At 37.7% G+C, this 19,709-nt stretch overlaps 4 protein-coding genes and 1 long non-coding RNA gene across 5 annotated transcripts in view; 2 read left to right on the forward strand and 3 right to left on the reverse strand.

Moving 5' to 3' along the window:
* Nucleotides 1-815: 815 nt before the first annotated feature.
* On the reverse strand, nucleotides 816-7,301 carry LOC6576755 (glutamate receptor ionotropic, kainate 2). Its single transcript, XM_002002706.4, has 12 exons — nucleotides 7,135-7,301; nucleotides 6,901-7,047; nucleotides 6,762-6,824; nucleotides 6,507-6,704; nucleotides 5,666-5,877; nucleotides 5,242-5,583; nucleotides 4,435-4,866; nucleotides 3,969-4,327; nucleotides 3,601-3,901; nucleotides 2,478-2,607; nucleotides 2,150-2,418; nucleotides 816-2,086 (listed from the first exon to the last, which is right to left on the reverse strand). Exons 1-12 carry the CDS (start codon nucleotides 7,208-7,210, stop codon nucleotides 1,580-1,582), a joined length of 3,036 nt encoding a protein of 1,011 aa, XP_002002742.1. The 5' UTR covers nucleotides 7,211-7,301; the 3' UTR covers nucleotides 816-1,579.
* Nucleotides 7,302-7,799: 498 nt separating this feature from the next.
* On the reverse strand, nucleotides 7,800-8,922 carry LOC6576756 (cilia- and flagella-associated protein 299). Its single transcript, XM_002002707.4, has 3 exons — nucleotides 8,721-8,922; nucleotides 8,325-8,660; nucleotides 7,800-8,274 (listed from the first exon to the last, which is right to left on the reverse strand). Exons 2-3 carry the CDS (start codon nucleotides 8,646-8,648, stop codon nucleotides 7,879-7,881), a joined length of 720 nt encoding a protein of 239 aa, XP_002002743.1. The 5' UTR covers nucleotides 8,649-8,660; nucleotides 8,721-8,922; the 3' UTR covers nucleotides 7,800-7,878.
* A 1,156-nt stretch (nucleotides 8,923-10,078) lies between these two features.
* Nucleotides 10,079-10,747, reverse strand: LOC26527796. Its single transcript, XR_004363931.2, has 2 exons — nucleotides 10,468-10,747; nucleotides 10,079-10,407 (listed from the first exon to the last, which is right to left on the reverse strand). It is a non-coding gene; the product is annotated as an uncharacterized LOC26527796 (long non-coding RNA).
* A 1,239-nt stretch (nucleotides 10,748-11,986) lies between these two features.
* LOC6576757 (glutamate receptor ionotropic, kainate 2) lies at nucleotides 11,987-19,002 on the forward strand. Its single transcript, XM_002002708.4, has 12 exons — nucleotides 11,987-12,220; nucleotides 12,302-12,451; nucleotides 12,521-12,583; nucleotides 12,672-12,878; nucleotides 13,699-13,916; nucleotides 13,978-14,127; nucleotides 14,189-14,631; nucleotides 16,341-16,518; nucleotides 16,607-16,830; nucleotides 16,892-17,029; nucleotides 17,091-17,521; nucleotides 18,485-19,002. The coding sequence occupies exons 1-12, from the start codon at nucleotides 12,130-12,132 to the stop codon at nucleotides 18,916-18,918; spliced, it is 2,727 nt and encodes a 908-aa protein (XP_002002744.3). The 5' UTR covers nucleotides 11,987-12,129; the 3' UTR covers nucleotides 18,919-19,002.
* A 432-nt stretch (nucleotides 19,003-19,434) lies between these two features.
* LOC6576758 (glutamate receptor ionotropic, kainate 2) overlaps nucleotides 19,435-19,709 on the forward strand; it is a 7,005-nt gene continuing 6,730 nt past the window's right edge. Inside the window, exon 1 of the mRNA XM_002002709.3 lies at nucleotides 19,435-19,709. This exon is cut by the window's right edge and continues 131 nt beyond it. The gene's annotated coding sequence lies outside the window, so the exon portion shown is untranslated.

Below are 19,709 nucleotides of genomic sequence, written 5' to 3' on the forward strand. Positions count from 1 at the left end.
TCAAGTAATATTTGCTTTTGTATATATGTTATACAGCTAAAGCTGTTTCTAAAATTTCTCTCAGATATATCTCAGATAAATATCTCATTCCGTTCGCTCTCTTTCCCTCTCCATCTCTGTCTCTCTCACGATCTCTCTGTCAGCGCTCTTTTTATTCAATTAAAAATCAAACTTTGTATAATACATATATTTTTATTAGTATTTAAACAGTCCAAAAAAATTCAAAAAAAAAAAAAAAAAAAAAAAACGGAGATAAAAAGGCGAACTGTCGGAGAGAAAGATAATCAACTAATGTACCTTAAACAATGAGCAACAACAAACGTATTCAATTAGCTTTGCAAGTAAATATTATATATGTGTAACAGTAAAAATATGAAATATTGCAAATATTTAAAAATTTTAAAATATCGACTAAGTATTAAATGAAAATGTTAGCTTTAAGGTAAACGAAATATTAAAAATAACAATACAATTTAGATATACAAAACTACAAGATAAACAATCTGAGATTTGCAATCAATTAACTTAAAACAAATTGTATTACAGCAACAAATTCTAAAACAAATGTTCAAAACAGAATCAAGAAAAAAAAAAAAAATACAAAATTAAGCTGCAAAAACTGAAATAAATAATAGTGTTTTTTTTTTCAGAGGGGCTTAACAAATTAAATAGTTATTTATAATACTTTTTTGGGAAGCTCTACTACACATCAAAGAGATTTTTAAGCCATTTATATTCTCTTATCAAATACATATTAAATGTTGTTTCATCGAATTCAAAATTCTTTATAAATGCATATTATTATCTATTTTAAAAAATATTTTTTCATTGACTTTTAAGCAGTGAATTCCAAAACTTGTATATAGTCGAGTATTACAGTAACCATACAACAGACCAAACATCCTAAACATTTATGTAGACATAAAGAATAAACAGCGCATATGCATGTATATACATATATACATACATTTACATACGCTTTTGTGCATAAGCATCAGCTTTTACATAACCTTCCAAGCAATGCTCACATACAAAGATTCATATGTACATATATGCATCCATACATACATATTAAGAATACAAACAAAGCAAATCACTCAATTGCAATGCTGCTAATCACTCACTTTGCTCTTGAGTAAGTCTCATTGCTATTTATCATAGCTCGAAAATAACTGTTGATCGTTGTTTGCATAGCATTTTTGAGTCTTATTGTGGGAGCATCAGGTGCACATTAAAGCAGCATCCCACAAGACCGAACACCACAACGTAAAGAATTGAAACCACTTGCGCGAGAGTGAGAGAGAGAGAGAGAGAGAGTGATTTCGTGAACAGAGCGTAAAGAATCAAGCAGTCAATTGTCAATCAAAGTTGAGAAGTGTGAGTGAGAGAGCTGCAGAGCAGCCAATGTCTTCAATTGCATTTTGCTTAAATCTCTCGTGTGAATGAGTGAAGAAGCAAATACGAAATTGAATGGATTTATATGTGTATGTGTACTGTTGTTAGTGGTATTGAGAAACTCCGACAAATAAGTATAAATGGCTTAAAAACTCTTTGAATAACGGAAACCGATCAAAAATCTTTAAACTCCATTGCTCAATTTACTAGCTCGCTGACCCATCAACTGATCCTGTTGCTGATGTTGGCGATGATGATGATGATGGTGGTGATGATGATGATGATGACGTCGCTCAGCTGGACGCTCCTCTTCCACCACCGGCTCCTCCTCCACCTCATCACGTGGCGTTGATGCAACACTCATTTGAGTAGATTTATCCAACTTCCAGCCAATTTCAAGCGGCGGCGAATTTGCCTTCTGAGATTTAAGCGAGAACATGGATCCAATCTTCTTGAGCTTGCTGTGCACAGAGGAATCCGCATCATGATCTTTGCTGGATAGGCCCAAGGATTTGGATGAGTGCTTTGAGCGTGTCGAATGCGATTTAGAAGCTTTCGACTTTGATGAAGAGCCGGAAGACGAAGAGGAAGACGAAGAACTTGACCCGACACTTGTGTGCACCGGCTTTGTGGTGATCCAAATGCGCAAGGCAAACATCACTTCCGCCTTGAGGGCCTCCTTCAGCGAGATCTGTGAAACAAACAAAAAATTGTTGGAGAATAAGAGGTTGCAATAGATCTTTTTCCTACTTACCTTTTCCTCGATGGCCACCGATTTCACATTCCAGAAAAATTCTGTACAGCCCAACACCATGGCGGACATCAGTCCCAGTCCCAGGACCAGAAATACGCCGCCGACATTCTCCAGGCCCAGCTCCGGAGTATCAGCGTTTCCTTCGTCATCGCCCTTGCAGCTGCCGCCGCCATGCATCTCCTTCCACCACTTGCGCTTCAGCTCAGCGAGCACGCCCAGTTCACCCAGCTTCAAAACGGCGCCGCTGATCTGTTTGCGATAGGGTGAATCTAGACAAGCATAGAAATTTTAACGCGCTGCTCTTGGCTTACGTCACAAGTTCACTTACTAAAGGGCATTGCGATGCCGTAACTCTTATAATCCAGCCAGCCGCCAATTTGCATTAGATCACATTTACGCTCCACATTGTACTCCAGTGTGGTGGACTCCATTAGGAAAGCATACATATTTTTTCCTTTCTGCAATGAGAAATACATAAATAACGAGAAAATATATATGAGGCAGCCGTAAATTGGTATTCAAATGGCAAGATAAGCGGTTAAATTAATATAGAAATATAGAAAGAGTATAACTTATGTATCGTGTTGAAAATCTGGTCATTTTCGCGCTGTTTATTTAGATTGACATATCACTGCATTTTGCGATTTTTAGTCTTACAATTTTTATTTAGCTTTTTCTAGCTATAATACTAATTGGCTTGCCAAGTGTTGAAGAATAGGCATCACTGCTGCGCTCTAGCTCTCAGAGAGTCAAAAAGTCATTGCAAAGAAAAAGCGGTAATCGCTTGCCGCTCGTCTTCTCTATTTGTATTTTGTCTGTATTTACAGTGGCGCTATTACTTCTTAAGTCAACATTGATTATTAAAAATACCATTTAATTAACAATGATTATTTATGTGCATGGTCGTTTGCTTTTTTTTATATTTGACCACTGTATTTATATGTAACTGTGTAAAAATAATGAAGCTTGCATATATTGTGTAAATACAAACAAGCATATGCTTACATCCACACGTGTGTACATGTATGTACATAGTATGTACTACATACCTACACAAATACATAATTTTGTATGCTAAACGAAATGGAAAACGGTGAACACGCAAAGTAGTTACTATATAGTTGTCTCTGTCTTGCGCATGTTATTTTCGCTGAAGATCAACATAAAACAGCAAAGCGGACAATATTAACTTTGAAGCTTGTCTCACTTGCACTCGCCAAGCACGCTCGGCTTTAGTTAAGAATGATGGCTGTCCTGAGTGTAAATATGTATAAATGGGTGTTTGTATGTGTGGAGAACAGTAAAGTAAAGTAAAGTAAAGTAGAATGTATGTGGATATGAATATTGTGTTTTTGTTTGTTAAATTATGCATAACTAGTCAGTTAAATAATAAAAATACTTGAGCTGTAGATCAGTGCGTAGTATTTTTATCGTCATACTCTGACACTTACTTGCACTCGTTCCACGCCTTCGTCATTTGTTTTGGTAAATACTGATGGCTGTGCACTCTCCATTGCAGTCCACATTTTCTGATATATGCTGAAGTTGGAGTCCCTGAAGAAGCCCATTGTGGAGCCACCTTGTAGAGCGCCATATTTGATCTTTGTCTGGGCCGCGAGATCTTCGGCACTATTAATGGAGCTGGCCTGTCTCGAGTTGGTCAGAAAAGCAGCCAAGTTGGCCGTGTAGGAGTTCAACATCATCAGGGCAAAGAACCACCACATGCCAGTCACCAGACGTGTTGAGGCGGCTCTACCGAAAAATAAAAAAATAAATCAATTTTCCATTGCTTTAATCAATTCATTAGAAATCTACTCACTTGGGCAATATGTCGCAACCTTGACCCATAAGAGAGCCAATGGATAGCCACATTGTGTTGCTCAGAAACCAAATGTTCTCCACCTCCTCCGGCTCCTTGCAAGGATGCGGATTCTCCCAGTCATCGGGCGCCATGCGAGCCAAAGCAAACAGCAATAGCGATATAAACAGATACGCAGAGCCCATATAGATCCAAACGTCCAGCGAGAAGGGCGATAGAAACGAAAACAGATCCGTCGGTGGTATTGGTGGTTTAGAGAATAAGATACTAATTCCCAGATTCATGAAAGGCGGCGTAAAGTCCACTGCCTGACGCCTGCTCGAGGTCATTGTCAGATCACAAATGCCCAGATCTGCGTTCTACAAAAGAATTGAATACATGTATATATTTCTTTACATACATATATCAACGTATCTACATATATCTATATAAGGATCACGGTATCTGAAGTTTCGTTCCTACTTACCCCGTCGAGCAGCTGCTTCACGATACCATCCCATGTCTGGGTGACTTTGTTATAGCTGCCATATTTACCATCTGGAGACATGCGGAATTCGTACTTGAAGTTCAGCATGCGCGCAATGTTATCGATCAGATCTATGGAGTAGCCCTCGTAGCGCGCATTGCCCTGCAATATTTCGCCTTCTTCGGGCTCGCGCAACGTCAGGAAGGGTGCACCGATGCGCGAGGAGACGATAAATGTTTTGTTGGACAACTTTTGGCCAACACGCTTTTCGCTCTCCTCGTCATCGTTGAGCCTGTCCAGGCCATTGACCGGATCCCAGGTGGCCAGATCCAAAAATCCACCGGCATCGATCTCCATGAAGCGCAGCGTAAAGAAACTGCGCTGTCCGTACTCATTAAAGTCGACGCGACCCGTGCCAATTTCCTCAGAGCGCTGTGGAATTAAATGATATAGTAGATATATATGTCGTACCAGTGCGATATTACACTGTTGTTGAAGTTACTATGGGATTTCTTCATGCAGTAGTGTTGAGAAAAACTGGTAGCTCGAATCCATCGATTGATTTAGTATTGGAGTGATTAGAATTAGAGGTTTCGACAGGAGAAAAGAAATCACTTGGTCAAAGACAACTGAGCATGAAAGAGTTTGGTAAAGAGAATTAAATGACACCGGGAACTCGTTTATATGCACAGTTGGGATAGAAGGCAAGAACGAGAAACGCAACGTCCCGACATATAGATTATAATGATATTGTAGATATATACATGGATATAGACTAGATGTAGTTTTGACATATAATTCACTTACCGCCTTCATGAACTCTATGATACGCCGACCATGTTGCCAGGGCTTCTTGCGCTTACATTCGATTTCGGGCGCCGAAAGTTCGTCCAAAATTTGGAGCTCTGAGAGGCCCTTGGAGAAGAGCCACACAGCATCGTTCAGCAGTATCATTTGCGTCTTCACCTGCGTGGGCAGCACTTTATAGTATCGCTCTTCGCGCTTCTCATGCTCCTCCCAATCGTGCACAATGTTCCTAATGTGATAGTCCGTGGGATCCATCAAGCGAACTGTTGTTATATTCGCCTCCACATTCATAATGTCACCCAGCTCCAGGGTGTGTGTATCCAAGAGGGGTATAAAAACACTCTGATATTGATAGAAACAATATAATTAGTAAAAATATAATATTTCTATTATATTGCACACTCTTATCTCTGCACTTTCTCACCTGATATTCACCTAACATTTTTAGCTCGTGAGCTTGTTCTAGAACTTTTAAGACATTCTCCGGCGAGCAGTGTAAAATAAGGCAATTATCAGTGGATAGCTTAATTTCCTTTAAGAAGGGTCTATGATCGTCGTCTGGACTCAGTTGTCTGACTGTTGTCGGATTGCTGCTCGGATCACCTATTTGCAGTATATCCTGCAGTTGTTGAAGCTCTGCGATAATGATATATAATAATAGGATTAATGGATTATAACGTTTTCTCAATTACTCAATTAGGATTATATGCCTTCCAATAATGTAGTTATATTAGCGTAAGTAAACCCTATAAAAACGAGTAAGAAAGCGCTAGTCGAGATTGCTCGACTACGAGATCCCCTGAACCCTTCGAGCAACTGATATTTCAATAATAATTACAAAGCTTCTTTACGGCTTACACAAAAAAAGGCACATGTAGCTCTAATATCTTCGACGCGTTCAAGCATACGGTCAGACAGACGGACGGACGACTCAGCTCGTCACCCCGATCAAGAATATATATAAACTTTATGGGGTCTGACACGCATCCTTCTTAAAACCAATATACTCTGATTTTTCATTTTCAACGGGCTTAGGGTATAAATATCGAATAACGAAATCAAGCTAAAAATACGAAACTATTTTAACTCTTATTCCACATAACCAAGTGAGATCAATTTGCATTTCGCTTTCTTTGCTTACGAGCTTTCCACTTATGATGATTCTCTGATTATTTCATGATGATAATATGATATATAATCTTGCGTAAACATTCCAATCTCTAACTATAGCTCTCACACTTGATATTTCCACTACTTAAACCTACCTCTCTCCGATTCATAGACAATTGTAAAGCTGCGCCAGCCGAAACTTTGCACGATTTCGGCAAATCCACTTGCCAGCAGCAGATTATCCGGATGCATATTGAGGGTCATCGATGTGTGTTCGTATTGTCGATTATCCGGCAGCCAATCGTAAACAATATGGGGTATATCCAGCGTATGGCATATGGAGGCAACTATGTCTAGATGCACAACATGAATGAATTGAACTCGAATAAAATTCTGAATAAGAAACTTACCTGAGCTGCTGCCCGTACTGGGTCCAAAAATAGCAATGCAGCCCTGCGAAATCAGCTCACAAACTGCAATTGAAATAAAAATATATATACGATATATATACATATATATTGCTTTATCCAATTATTTCTCGAGACATACCCGTTTTCTCCATTATAAAACTGTCCTCAGTATTGGCATAGAGCACAACGGGAACAAGTTCTATATTTCGTTCCAAAATATTTGCACGGTCCACAGCCGTGCGAAATGCAATTTCCGCCTCATCCTTGTCCGATGTGAAAATGATGCCTGAACAGCGGACAAAAATTCTCGAAATGAATTTGACCCAGTTTTTGGCTTTTATTGTTTTTCCAATATTTTATTTTTTGAACTTACCCACATTAAACTTCTCCCTGGCTGCAGCCCAATGCAGCAGCAACCAGCAGAAGGGGGCGTAATATTTGATAATCATTTGATTTTCTCAATATTTTATTGATATTTATGCATTCTACTGCATTTTACTGATGATGTAAAAATTTGCAACTAAAACGTACGAAGGCCCGCAATACAATGAGCTATGTCGCCCATATATATGTCGAAATACATATATTTATATATATGTAAAGTGAACTATGCTAATAATAAACATGTAAGAATGTTGCACTCGCATGCTCCCGACAGCATAATACTCATCAGAAACAGTTGAATCTCTATTGGTAAAGGTGGAAGGAAAAACTTTGCAGTCCTAGCTCCAACTTCAGCTGCATTACAAGATCAGATCGACTGATAGATTGAAGGACGGACGGAATAACGAATGGACAGTTAGCTGTAAATTTCACAAAACCAACATACTCTTTTAACCTCGTGAATGAGTATAAAGATATGCAAGCATAGGAAGCCCAAATGAGAATCTGCACAGAGACAGAGAGAGAGAGAGAGAGAGAGAGAGGGCGCCCTCTGTTGTTTGTTGTGCTAAACGTATTCTAAACAAAAAGAAATGAGGGAGAAATGCTCTGATTTTTTTTTTTTTTTTTTTTTTTTTTTGGGTGAAAGCCAGCGAATTGTTTTACTCTTTACTCATACTATACGATTTCTGATACATTGCACTTAATTTTGTCAATCAGGATTTGCAAGATAGTTCTAGACCTTCTTGCGCAGCGTATGATCGTAGAATATGACCGAGCCGTACTTGGGCGAGATCACTGTGGAGCGATGCACGTTGCGATTGAAGGGATTATCATGACCTCCAACTGGCAGATACTTGTGATCGCCCTTGTGCATAAACATTAGGCCGTAGCGATCGTCGTGCACTACCTTAAAGTTTTCGCTGTCCGTATAGTAGAATACATTGTATTGGGCATTACGATAACTGAGATGATGCGGCATCGGCCGCAGATGGGCTCGCCCCTCGTAGATGCCCTTCCAGTTGGCATGATTGTACGCTTGACGCGTCGTGTTCGCCCAGCTCATGCCCAAATCGATATACGCTGAAATTTCGGATCCCTTCTTATCCGTGTACATTGTGAAGACGATTGTCTGTCGGCGGCAAGTTTGAATTGTCGAATAAGTTTCTATTTTCCACTTACCGCTAAGATCTTGGAGTATATGGGAAATTCACGTTCCTTGAACTGCAACAGCACGGGATCTGTGTTATTTGGCGACAAAAATCTACTGAAGCATTGATCATTCGAGGTTTTAGGCCGTAACGCATGCATGGCCAGAAACTGACGCCTTTTAAACTCGGCCGCATCATATGGGGCACTCGTGGCGCGGTAGCCCAATTTCAGATATCTTGCGATCACATCATGGCTTCGCAAATATTGTTTGTCCTGCTTGGTTGTATATGATTCTAGATAGTCCTCATACGTATCAAAGTCTAAAACGCCAAAGTCAATTCTCTTTTCATCCATTTTCTGTTTTTGCTATATGCAAAAGTTTTCGGTTTTTTATTGCTGTTTTTAAAATTAATTCAAGTTGCTTACCTTTTTTTAGTTTTTCCTTAGTTTTTAAGTTTGTTTTGATTTATTTAAATTATATTTTTTTATTGTTTTTTTTTGTTTTTTTTTGTTTTTTTTTGTTGCTTAAAAATAAGCAAGAGCTTTTTGTGTTAGTTAGAATGTAAAGTTTGTTTATAGAATATGATCATTGTGTTAGTTTGTGGTAAATTAAATATCTAGGGCCTACTTGAAATTTAGAATGAAGGCAAAGTACTAAGAAGTTGTGTATGTGGGGATTTTTAAATGAAAAATATGTTTATAATAAATATCAACATTAATTTGAAAATATTAAAAAATATGCTTTAGTCGGGACTGCCGGACTAGAAGATATCCTGACTAATGTAAAGAGCTACTTGAAGGACGGATAGGCGAGCGTATCGACGGGCAGAAGAACGAATGAACAGGCATATAGACGAACATGGATTTACATATTTCGGTTTAATTATACCCTGAACCCATTGAAAATAGGAAATCAGGGTATAATGGTTTTGTTAAAAGTATGTAACAGGCAGAAGGAGGCGTGGCAGACCCCACAAAGTATATATATTCTTGATCAGGGCGACGTGCTAAGTCGATTTGGCCCTGTCCGTCTGTCTGTTCGTCCGTCCGTATGTATGAAGGCGTCGATCTCAGAAGGTATAGGTATAGGTCCGTGTATATCACGCGCATATCAAGTTTTTCTCTATATATCCATAACTACTCCCGATATTTTATTATCGATCACAAACCTTACCGAAAGCTAGTTAATTAATTATATCTCCTACACCTTTAGAGCTAGAGATTCCAGATTTTAAATGTAGACTTATAAGTATTTTATATAATTTCGATTTTTGTTGTAATTTACCCCCCACCTCTATATCCACCCCTCACCCTCACCTTTGTAAAAGGCGTATTTCAAGTACTAGAGACTTGTGCTTTGGAACGTACATACATTTTTACCGTATGATTACGCTCTAAAAGTTTCATTAAGATTGTAAGTCTAGAAATTAAATTATTCAACAAATAAATATAAAGCGCAGTCGCTGCTTACTGCACAGTTAGCAGAGCGCGTTCTAATACGTGCGTGTGTATGTATGTGTGCCGAAAAGAAGTGCAGAGTGATTAGAATATCAAATTAGAGGGTTCAGGGTATCTCCTAGTCGAGCAGTCTCGACTAGAGTCTTCTTACTTGTTTTTAAATAAAGTTACATACTTCATTGAGTTACATATGAAGAAACTTTGAGATGGCCTGATGAACATGGGCGATATCGCTTTAGCTCATCAACCTGATGAAGAATATGTATTATATATATTTATAAAATGTATAGTTATATAGTTAAAATCAACAAAGAAAACTAATATAATTTAAGTTCTTAACTATATTATATACATACGCTCAGTATGAAAACAATTGAATTAATTCAAAGACATATTATTCAGTTCTTCATCTTTAGTATGTGTATTTGCCTTTGCCTAAGCGGCAGCAAACGTACCTATATATATACATACATATATCTATATCTATATCAATATATATTAATTATTGCATATATATATCTATATATCTATGTATGTATATAGGAATATCTGCTTTCCTGTTGCAAACGGAGTTTCACTCGAATTCCATCTCCAATTGCTGGGCCTGGCTTTGGGATCCTGAGCTGCTGAAGTTGTCTATTTCTTGTTAGATATTCTATAGAAATTAGGGAATTCACATAAGCTCAAAAAGGTCAATTCAATGCGAGTTTCTTACCAATAAACCATGAGGCTAAAAGACATTGCCCCAAATGCATTGAAAAAAACAAATCATGTTCTCTACTGTGTATTTCTTTTTCTTCCATTTACACCTTTTATCCTTCCTTATTGTGATCATCCTCGATTGCGTTTATATTAAAATCAAAATGTCTAGCAAATACGTTGTTGGGCTATCATTGTATTTGAACGAAATTGAGAGTTTGATTACCATTTTATGTGCTTCTGCTAGTGTAAGTGTAAATGTTTGAAAAAGCAAAGCTAATGCGATAGATTTTTAACAGATGGAACTATTGTTAGAGCTTATCAATTTTGATGAAATAATCGATAGTCTATCGATATTAAATTAATAACAATAATTTTCAATAAATAAATTGAAAAAAAAAAAAAAAAATGAAAAAATAATAAATATTTATATATAATTATAATAATAATTATAAAAAAATATATAAAACATAACAAAGTGTAGGTTATATAAATTATCGTGTATATATAGTATACAAATTTATACATTGTGCATAAATTTTTCATTAAAAATATAAAAACAAATATAAATATAAATATAATATAAATTAAAAAATTAAATTATAGAAATTTTTAATACAAATAAATATAGAGATACGTTTATGTACACATTATGGCATGTCATGTTTATGTTACCTTTTAAATAAATAATATATCACGCGAGAGAAGTAATATCAAGATGTTTTTTTCCCGTAATATAAATGGTTTTGTTATATTTTAGCATGTAAAAATATGAAAATTGAATGACTTAAGTCTCTAAAAATGCTAAAAACATATACATATGCAACAATTTGGATATTCTCAATTGATCAATGAAAGAATTAAGATAACAAACATGTGTAATTTGCCTGATTGCTAAACACATTCACATTGGAATTTCGGTGATGCCCCAATCCAGTTGTTCAACCAAAAACATGCTTGTAAAGATGAAAGAGCGATCAAGTGCTGCTCTTAAAAGATCAAAATGTTGCCAAGATCGAACAAAGGCACGATCATCATAATATTTGGCACACAATACGAAAAGCTGCTGACAAACTGAATTAAGTGAGTGACTGAGAGAGTAGATAATTTTGTGTATGGGAAGAAAATAAAACAAATAAATTTGGCAAAGGCAAAAAGACACGGCAGACTGGATGCCGCCTACGTCATTGTCAGGCGCCATAAATATGACCATGCCACAAGGCACATGGCACATGGCACATGGCACAAGGCAGATGGCAGATGGCAGATGGCATTTCCCCAAGAGCAGAGAGCACATAGAGCAGAGCAGGGTAGAGCAGAGCACAGCATTTAGAATTGAGCATTGGCGGATGGAGAGCGGATACAGTTAGGCCGGTCGGTTGGTCAGTGTGCGTGCTTAGCGCTCCAAGACTGGATGCTGCGGTCGCTTGGAGCAAACAGCTGAAAATATTCAAAAGTAAAGCATATTTTTCTATATATATATAGAAAATCAACAAAAAAAATAAATAAAAACTTTTGAAAATTTTACGTAATTTTCGAGTGTATATACAATATATATAAATATACAAAAATATATAAATCTATGTATATAACTAAATGAAATGGCTGTTGCATTTAGCAAAATCCAATTGGAGTGCGCTGTCTAATTAGAACTTCGTTGTATTTGAAATGAAACAAAATGCATTTGTATCCAGTCAACATTTATTTGGTGTTATTTTTAAAATATGCCCTCGCCATGGGCGTCGAGGGAAATACGAAAATTCCAGTTGGTATGTTTCACATAAATTAATATTTATAAATAAAAACAAAAATACAAATTAAAATGAATATTACTTGAAAATAATTTTCAGGTGCTATTTTCTATGAAAATGAAAAAGAAATCGAATTGAGTTTCGATCAGGCCTTTCGTGAGGTTAACAATCTGAAATTCTCGGATCTACAGTTTGTCACCATCAAACGCTATATGCCCACCAACGATAGCTTCCTATTGCAGCAGATCAGTAAGTGTTTCACTCAATATCTCGTGTTTGTATGTATGTATACAAATATCTATATGTGTTCCGGTTTAGCATGTGAACTGATTTCCAATGGCGTTGCGGCTATTTTCGGACCAAGTTCAAAGGCAGCTAGTGGTATGTAGGAGTGGCCTAGTGTGTTTCAATTTCATTGATCAACAGATGTTGTTGAATTCTGTGTGTTTTGAAATCGTTATTCACCCAGATATTGTAGCGCAAATCGCTAACACGACCGGCATTCCACACATAGAATACGATTGGAAGCTCGAGGCGACGCGGCAGGAGCATTTGAATAATCAAATGACGGTGAATGTCGCACCTGCTTTGTCCGCTCTGTCGCGTGCCTATTACGACATCATCAAAACCAACTACGAGTGGCGCACATTTACGTTAATCTATGAAACGCCAGAGGGTAAGTTGAGTAATGCTATTCCCAATTGAGATTTATGTTTATGCGGCAGAAGCGCAGACAATGGTCTTGGGTGGAAGTTGCAGAGTACGACGATACCCATAGACAGGCAGGACAGAAGATAGGAAATAAGGACAGACAGAAGTTGAATGGACGTAGAACGGAGAGACGGATCGGAGAACGGTTAGATATATAGAGGGACGAACAGACGGTCAAACGAACAAACGGATGAACGGACAGAGGAGTGAATGAACAGGCGGAAGAATGGATGAAGCGGGCTACTGCGGAATAGCGGAATAGACAGACAGACGGATACACTTATGGCTGAGCAAACGAATAGATAGGACACATGGCCAGACGAACGGATGGATAAACGGAGGGAGATCCAGACGGACGAACGGTCAGACGGACGAACGGACAAACGGATGAAAGGTCAGACGGACGATCGGTCAAACTGCCAGAGAGCACGGCAGGCCAGACGAACAGATGGATGGATGAACAGAATTGATCGGAGGACGAACGGATTGATAGGATAGATAGATGAACAGCCTGAGGGTCGGATGAGTGAACAGAGTGACGAGCGGAACGATGGATGGATAGACACACAGATAGAAAAATACACAGAACGGATCAGAGAAGAAACAGATGGATAGACGGGTGGGCAGACGGATAGTCAGATAGATGAACGAATAGACGAACGGGCAGCCCAAAGGAAAAGATCGACTCATATTCGAATTCTGATCCTAATATTATACATATCTTATAGAAGACATATATAGTAATTTATATGACATGTATTGTATAAAATATACTTTTATTCCAGGTCTGGCTCGCTTACAAGATCTTATGAACATACACGCCCTGAATACGGACTATCTGAAGTTACGAAATTTGGCAGATTATGCTGAGGACTATCGCGTGCTTTGGAAGGAAGCAGACGAAACATTTCACGAACATCACATTATATTGGACTGTGAGCCGAAGTCTCTGAGAGAACTGCTAAAGATTTCTGTAGATTTTAAGCTGCAAGGTCCATTCAGGGTGAATAGAGCAGTTGACCGACAGAAATCTATAAAAAACTCAAACTACTTAAAAATTTCAGCACTGGTTCCTCACTCACCTGGATACGCATAGCTCGGGCTTGAAAGACATTTACAATGAGGACTTCAAGGCGAATATAACCTCGGTGCGGTTGAAAATTGTCGATCCCAATCCCTATGCGCGCAAGAAGACGCGCCTAACTCCAGTTGATGTAAGTAGGGGCTGAGAGCTGAAATATCAGATGCGATTAACAACTGTTGTTTCTATTCTAGAAAATTCTTGGAAGTCAAATGATGCTGCCCATACTCATCTACGATGCTGTCGTGCTCTTTGCCAACTCGGCGCGAAATGTGATCGCTTCGCTGGGACAATTTTATCCACCCAATAGCCATTGTGGTCTGGGCTTCGCCAGCACTTGGATAATGGGTGCTCATATAGTGCAGGAGATGAAGACCATATCGGAGGACGATGTTGAGCCGAACTTCAAGACGGAGAATATGAAAATCAACGAGTTCGGCCAGCGAACCCATTTCAATCTGGAAATCTATAAACCTACGGTGAATGAGCCGCTGATGGTGTGGACGCCGGACAATGGCATCAAAGTGAGACGCCTAAGCCCGGAACTGGAGAGTGCGATAGTTACGCCGGATTTCTCGGTGCAGCGGAAGGTCTTCACCGTGGTGACGCATCATGAGGAGCCGTACTTTATGATGAAGTGGGTAAAAGTGGCTAAAGTGATGATATACACTCATGGTCAAATTAATAGGTGTGAAATTTTTTTTTTTTTTAAATGGGAATAACGTCTATATTTTTTCATGAAACTAAAAAATTCAACTTATATTAAAAAATAGACACATCATAGAATAACAACAACAAAAAACAAGTTTAAAAAATAATAATTTTTAGTATAATTTTGGCATACTTCACAAAAAACTCAAATTTTTGCTGGCCAGATTAATAGGTGTGCCCAGCAAATTAAAAAAAAAATTAAAAATTCTTAAATATTGTACAATATTTAGAATATATTTAGATAAGTATGGTTAATACCCTGTATATCCGCCTTTATTCGCAATGACTTTGCTGATTCTTTGGGGCATAGAGGATATTAACTTTCTACACCTTTCCACAGGATCGGTGCTCCATTCCTCCTGAGTATTTTCCAATAATTGGGTGTAATTGAAGCAGGTAGTCTTGGAAATTTGCCTTTTCAGGTGTCCCCAAAGGTTCTCAATTGGATTGAGATCTGGAGACTGACTTGGCCACTCATAAACTTCAATTATATTTTCATGAAACCAATCCTTAACTACTGGGGAGTCCTATTTAGGATGGTTATCCTGTTGGAATTTCTATTTTAGAGGTATGTTGTCGTGGGCATGTGGTAGCATAACACTACTCAAAAGTTCCTTTTACAGGAATCTGTCCATTATGAAAATGGTCGATGGTCCAATTCAAAACCGTGCCATGAAAAGCAGTCCCAAACCATTATGCCGCCTCCTCCGTGCTTAACCGTCTTTTTTTTGTATATCTAGGATCCAATTCTTTGCCTATAGGTCTTCGAATATTTATATTTGAGTCATTCTCAAATAAATTTTATTTTGGTTTCATCACTCCAGACAATTTTTCTCCATTTACGCTCCCCCTCTAAACCACACCTGGCCTTGTGAGTTTGGGCAAAAATTAAGCCTCATCCGAATATTTGATTTACGCAATAGAGGAACCCTGCGAGCAACTCTCCCAGGTAGATTCGAGCTTAATAGCCGTCGACGAATAGTTCGTGCCGATACAACATTGCCCATTTCGATGGCAATTGCTCTCGAAGACTTAAAAGGGTCCCTTTTAGCCATGGTGACTATCTGGGAATCCTCTCTTACGGTAGTTTTCCTCCGGGCACCCGGCTTCCTTTTATCTTTTTTTGGTGCTAGAGCATTTGTAACAAAGTTCTCTAATCGTCCCATTAGTAAGGCAATGCATGTATAAGTTTTACCCTCTTCACGAAGCTTGAGAACGAGATTTCTCTCTTCAGCACTGCAGTGAACTCCACGACCCATCTAATTTTATTTAAATGTTGCAAATGAAAATGTTGATGCTTCAATCAAATTATATTCAATAAAAATACTACGTTTGCTTACTCAAAAACACTTTAATATTTTAATAATTTTTTGTTTAGTTAAACACACCTATTAATGTGTCCAGGTCGATTTTGAGGTAGAGAATGTATAACAGCCAAAACTTTTTAGCGAGTAAATTTTTTTGGGGGGATTTACCTATTTCCTTTTTAAATAGTGTGGCCATACCTAACAAAAAAATTTCGTGCTGATAGATGTTGTCAAACCGTAATTATTCTAAAATATGCTAGAATCTTTGGGTCACACCTATTAATTTGACCATGAGTGTATGTATATAATTAACTGTATATATTTACAGGCAAGATCATGAGAATTTCAGGGGACAGGAAAAGTATGAGGGCTATGCGGTGGATCTTATTAGAAAGCTATCCGAGCTCATGGAGTTTGACTACGAGTTTATGATTGTGAACGGCAATGGCAAATATAATCCCGAGACTAAGCAATGGGATGGCATAATAAGGAAGTTAATAGATCATGTGAGTTGTCTGGAATATTCGAGTTAAGAGATCTCATATTATGATATAATATTATTATTATATATATGTATATATTAATATACCATAGCACGCTCAGATTGGCGTCTGTGACTTGACTATAACCCAACTGCGTCGTTCGGCCGTGGACTTTACGGTGCCGTTCATGCAGCTGGGCATTAGTATATTACATTACAAGAGTCCGCCGGAGCAGAAGAATCCGTTCGCTTTTTTGGAGCCGTTTGCGCCACAAGTCTGGATCTATATGATCTTTGCGCAGCTGGTGATGACCTTAGCCTTTGTGCTGATTGCCAGGTGAGTGCCAGGTGCTTTATCTTTGGCTACTGGAACTAAAATTGATTCTAAATTATTCAAGGCTTTCCTATCGCGAATGGATGCCACCAAATCCGGCTATAGTTGATCCCGATGAGCTGGAGAATATCTGGAATGTGAACAACAGCTGCTGGCTAATGGTTGGCTCCATTATGCAGCAGGGCTGCGATATACTGCCCAGGTTCGATTTGCTCTTGGTGAGGGATTTCAGTCAGATCTAAAAACTTGTGTGCATCTTCCAGGGGTCCACACATGCGCATCCTAACTGGCATGTGGTGGTTCTTTGCCCTGATGATGCTCAGCACGTATACGGCGAATTTGGCCGCCTTTTTGACCAGCAACAAGTGGCAGAGCAGCATAAACAGCTTGCAGGATCTGATTGAGCAGGATGAGGTGAAGTTTGGCAGCATGCGCGGCGGCAGCACTTCGCTCTTCTTCTCCGAATCGAATGATACGGACTATCAGCGTGCCTGGAATCAAATGAAGAGCTTCAATCCATCGGGCTTCACCAGCACCAACAAGGAAGGCGTCGCTCGTGTCCGCAAGGAGAAGGGCAACTATGCCTTCCTCATGGAGACAACCAGCCTGACCTATAACATTGAACGGAACTGCGACTTGCGGCAAATTGGCGGAACGATTGGTGAAAAGCATTACGGCTTAGCCGTGCCGCTGGGTAAGCTGAGAGCTTGATTTTGATTTATATGAAATATATTCCTTTAGCCTATGACTTAAATATGATTAGCTGATTAGATTATGCATATAATATTGCCAGTTTACCTGGTTGTCAAATTTGCTTTAAATAATTTAGGCTGAGACCAAGTTCATAACAGCAGGAGAACAGTTACTTCTCAGCAAAAATCAAATTACATTCAGCTTAAGGTATTTATTCATACCAAAAAAAAAAAAAAAAAAAAAAAAAAATAATGATTTAAATAAAATAAATATAATGAATGAAAAATTATGAATTTAAACAATTTAAAATGAGAAAAAATATAATAAAAATAATCATATTTTAATTAGATTATTTAATTTTATTTATTTTATATGTTTTATTTTCTTGTTGTTTATAATGAAAAAGTGTATTTGATTTTGTTATTTATTATTATGAATGAACCATTAAATGTGGAAACATATAAAAAGAAAAAAACAAAAAAATGGGCAAACTCAAAAAAAATATATATATTTAAAAATATACATTATAAAAAATATATATTCAAAAAATAAAAAGAATATATATGTATAATACATTTAGTTCTTATTTATATGTAGTAAAGTATATTATTATATTTTTTATAACATAATGAAAAAAAAATACATTTTTGTATCTTATTATTTTTGCTATTATTTCTTAGGAACATCTTTTTTACAATTTATACATATAATTTAAACAAAAGTTATAAATAGTTTTTAATATTCATACTTTTTTTTGAGATCTATAATTTCAGTTTCATTCAAGTCTTGCATAATTTAATAATTTAATATTCAATGTAATTAATTTTAGAACCGAATATTTAAGACACCTGTTAAATTAATTATAGATTCTAATGCATGCTAAATTATATACAGCTATTTATATTTCCTATAATTCCCCATTCTTTGAGTACTCACTCTCATAAGTTTATATTTATCTTTCCAGGCGCCGACTACCGCACCAACTTGAGCGTTTCCATACTGCAGCTGAGCGAGAAGGGCGAGCTGTACAAGCTGAAGAACAAGTGGTGGAAGAATCACAATGTGACATGCGAATCATTTCACGAGGTCGACGGCGATGAGCTGTCCATCATTGAGTTGGGTGGCGTTTTTCTAGTACTGGCCGGCGGAGTTCTGACTGGCGTCATCCTGGGCATCTTTGAGTTTCTGTGGAACGTGCAGAACGTGGCCGTGGAAGAACGTGTGACGCCCTGGCAGGCACTGAAAGCGGAACTGATGTTTGCCCTAAAGTTTTGGGTGCGCAAGAAACCGATGCGCATATCGAGCAGCAGCAGCAGTGGAGGTGATAAATCCTCACGTCGATCCTCAGCATCTCGGCGCAGTTCCAAGGAGAAAACACGCAGCAAAACGAACAGTTAGTTCAATAAGTCTAGACCATTTAGTTATCATTAAACCAATTTGCAAATCTGTTGAATAAAAGTAAAATTTTAATCGAAAATGAGATAAATTTTAGCTAAGATATTTTGTAATTATTGTCTGGTTCCTTCATGCAGTATATGTATATAGAAATTCTATATAGATTTTTTACCGCCCACCATTTTTTGTTGTTTTTCTTTTCTCTTTGTTGTTGTTGTTGAGATGCCGCTACACCCTACACAGCGTGCTGCGTGGGCTATCGACACGCTAGATTTTCATATCTCAGCTGTCTCATTTCCAGTGGGCAGCAGCTGATGCCAAAGTCTGTGTGGCCTAGAAAGCATATTAGGTCCACCAATTTGGTTGACTTGTCCATAAAACAAATGGCTCTCTCTCCCAACCAAGAAATGTCTGCTAAAATAAGCAGCACTCGCATTTCGTTGTTTGCCGTTTTCCAAAAACAAAACAAAATGTGTTCGAAAGATTTCTTAAAATTTTTAGCTGGCTCAGTGCCTCGCGAGCAGCGCCTCCGACCAGAGCCCATTTGGCATCGATTGGCTTCCATTTGGTGCTGTCGTCATTTCATGGAATATTTTTTACACTCGTTTTGTTTTTATATGTGATATACATATATTTATACATATATAGTGATACATATTCATATGTATCAATGTGTATGCATGTGAATAAAGTGAATTGTGAAGTGTTTTTTGTGCATTGGATTATATAAAAATCAAAATGTTAACTATAAACATATAAATTTGACATAATAAAAAATATATAAAAAATAAATT

Source organism: Drosophila mojavensis, unplaced genomic scaffold (genome assembly GCF_018153725.1).
Source record: "Drosophila mojavensis isolate 15081-1352.22 unplaced genomic scaffold, ASM1815372v1 contig_36, whole genome shotgun sequence".
Lineage (NCBI taxonomy): Eukaryota > Metazoa > Arthropoda > Insecta > Diptera > Drosophilidae > Drosophila > Drosophila mojavensis.

What these genes read in the sequence shown, in the direction of transcription:
- LOC6576755 (XM_002002706.4), bottom strand. Translation starts at nt 7,210, where the DNA reads ATGATTATCAAATATTACGCCCCCTTCTGCTGGTTGCTGCTGCATTGG. An exon ending in CAGTACGGGCAGCAGCTCAG is followed by an intron (nt 6,705 to 6,761) that starts GTAAGTTTCTTA and finishes TTGTGCATCTAG; the next exon opens with ACATAGTTGCCTCCATATGC. An exon ending in CGGCATCGCAATGCCCTTTA is followed by an intron (nt 2,419 to 2,477) that starts GTAAGTGAACTT and finishes ATGCTTGTCTAG; the next exon opens with ATTCACCCTATCGCAAACAG.
- LOC6576756 (XM_002002707.4), bottom strand. Translation starts at nt 8,648, where the DNA reads ATGGATGAAAAGAGAATTGACTTTGGCGTTTTAGACTTTGATACGTAT. An exon ending in TATACTCCAAGATCTTAGCG is followed by an intron (nt 8,275 to 8,324) that starts GTAAGTGGAAAA and finishes TGCCGCCGACAG; the next exon opens with ACAATCGTCTTCACAATGTA.
- LOC6576757 (XM_002002708.4), top strand. Translation starts at nt 12,130, where the DNA reads ATGCATTTGTATCCAGTCAACATTTATTTGGTGTTATTTTTAAAATAT. An exon ending in AAATACGAAAATTCCAGTTG is followed by an intron (nt 12,221 to 12,301) that starts GTATGTTTCACA and finishes AATAATTTTCAG; the next exon opens with GTGCTATTTTCTATGAAAAT. An exon ending in CTTCCTATTGCAGCAGATCA is followed by an intron (nt 12,452 to 12,520) that starts GTAAGTGTTTCA and finishes GTTCCGGTTTAG; the next exon opens with CATGTGAACTGATTTCCAAT.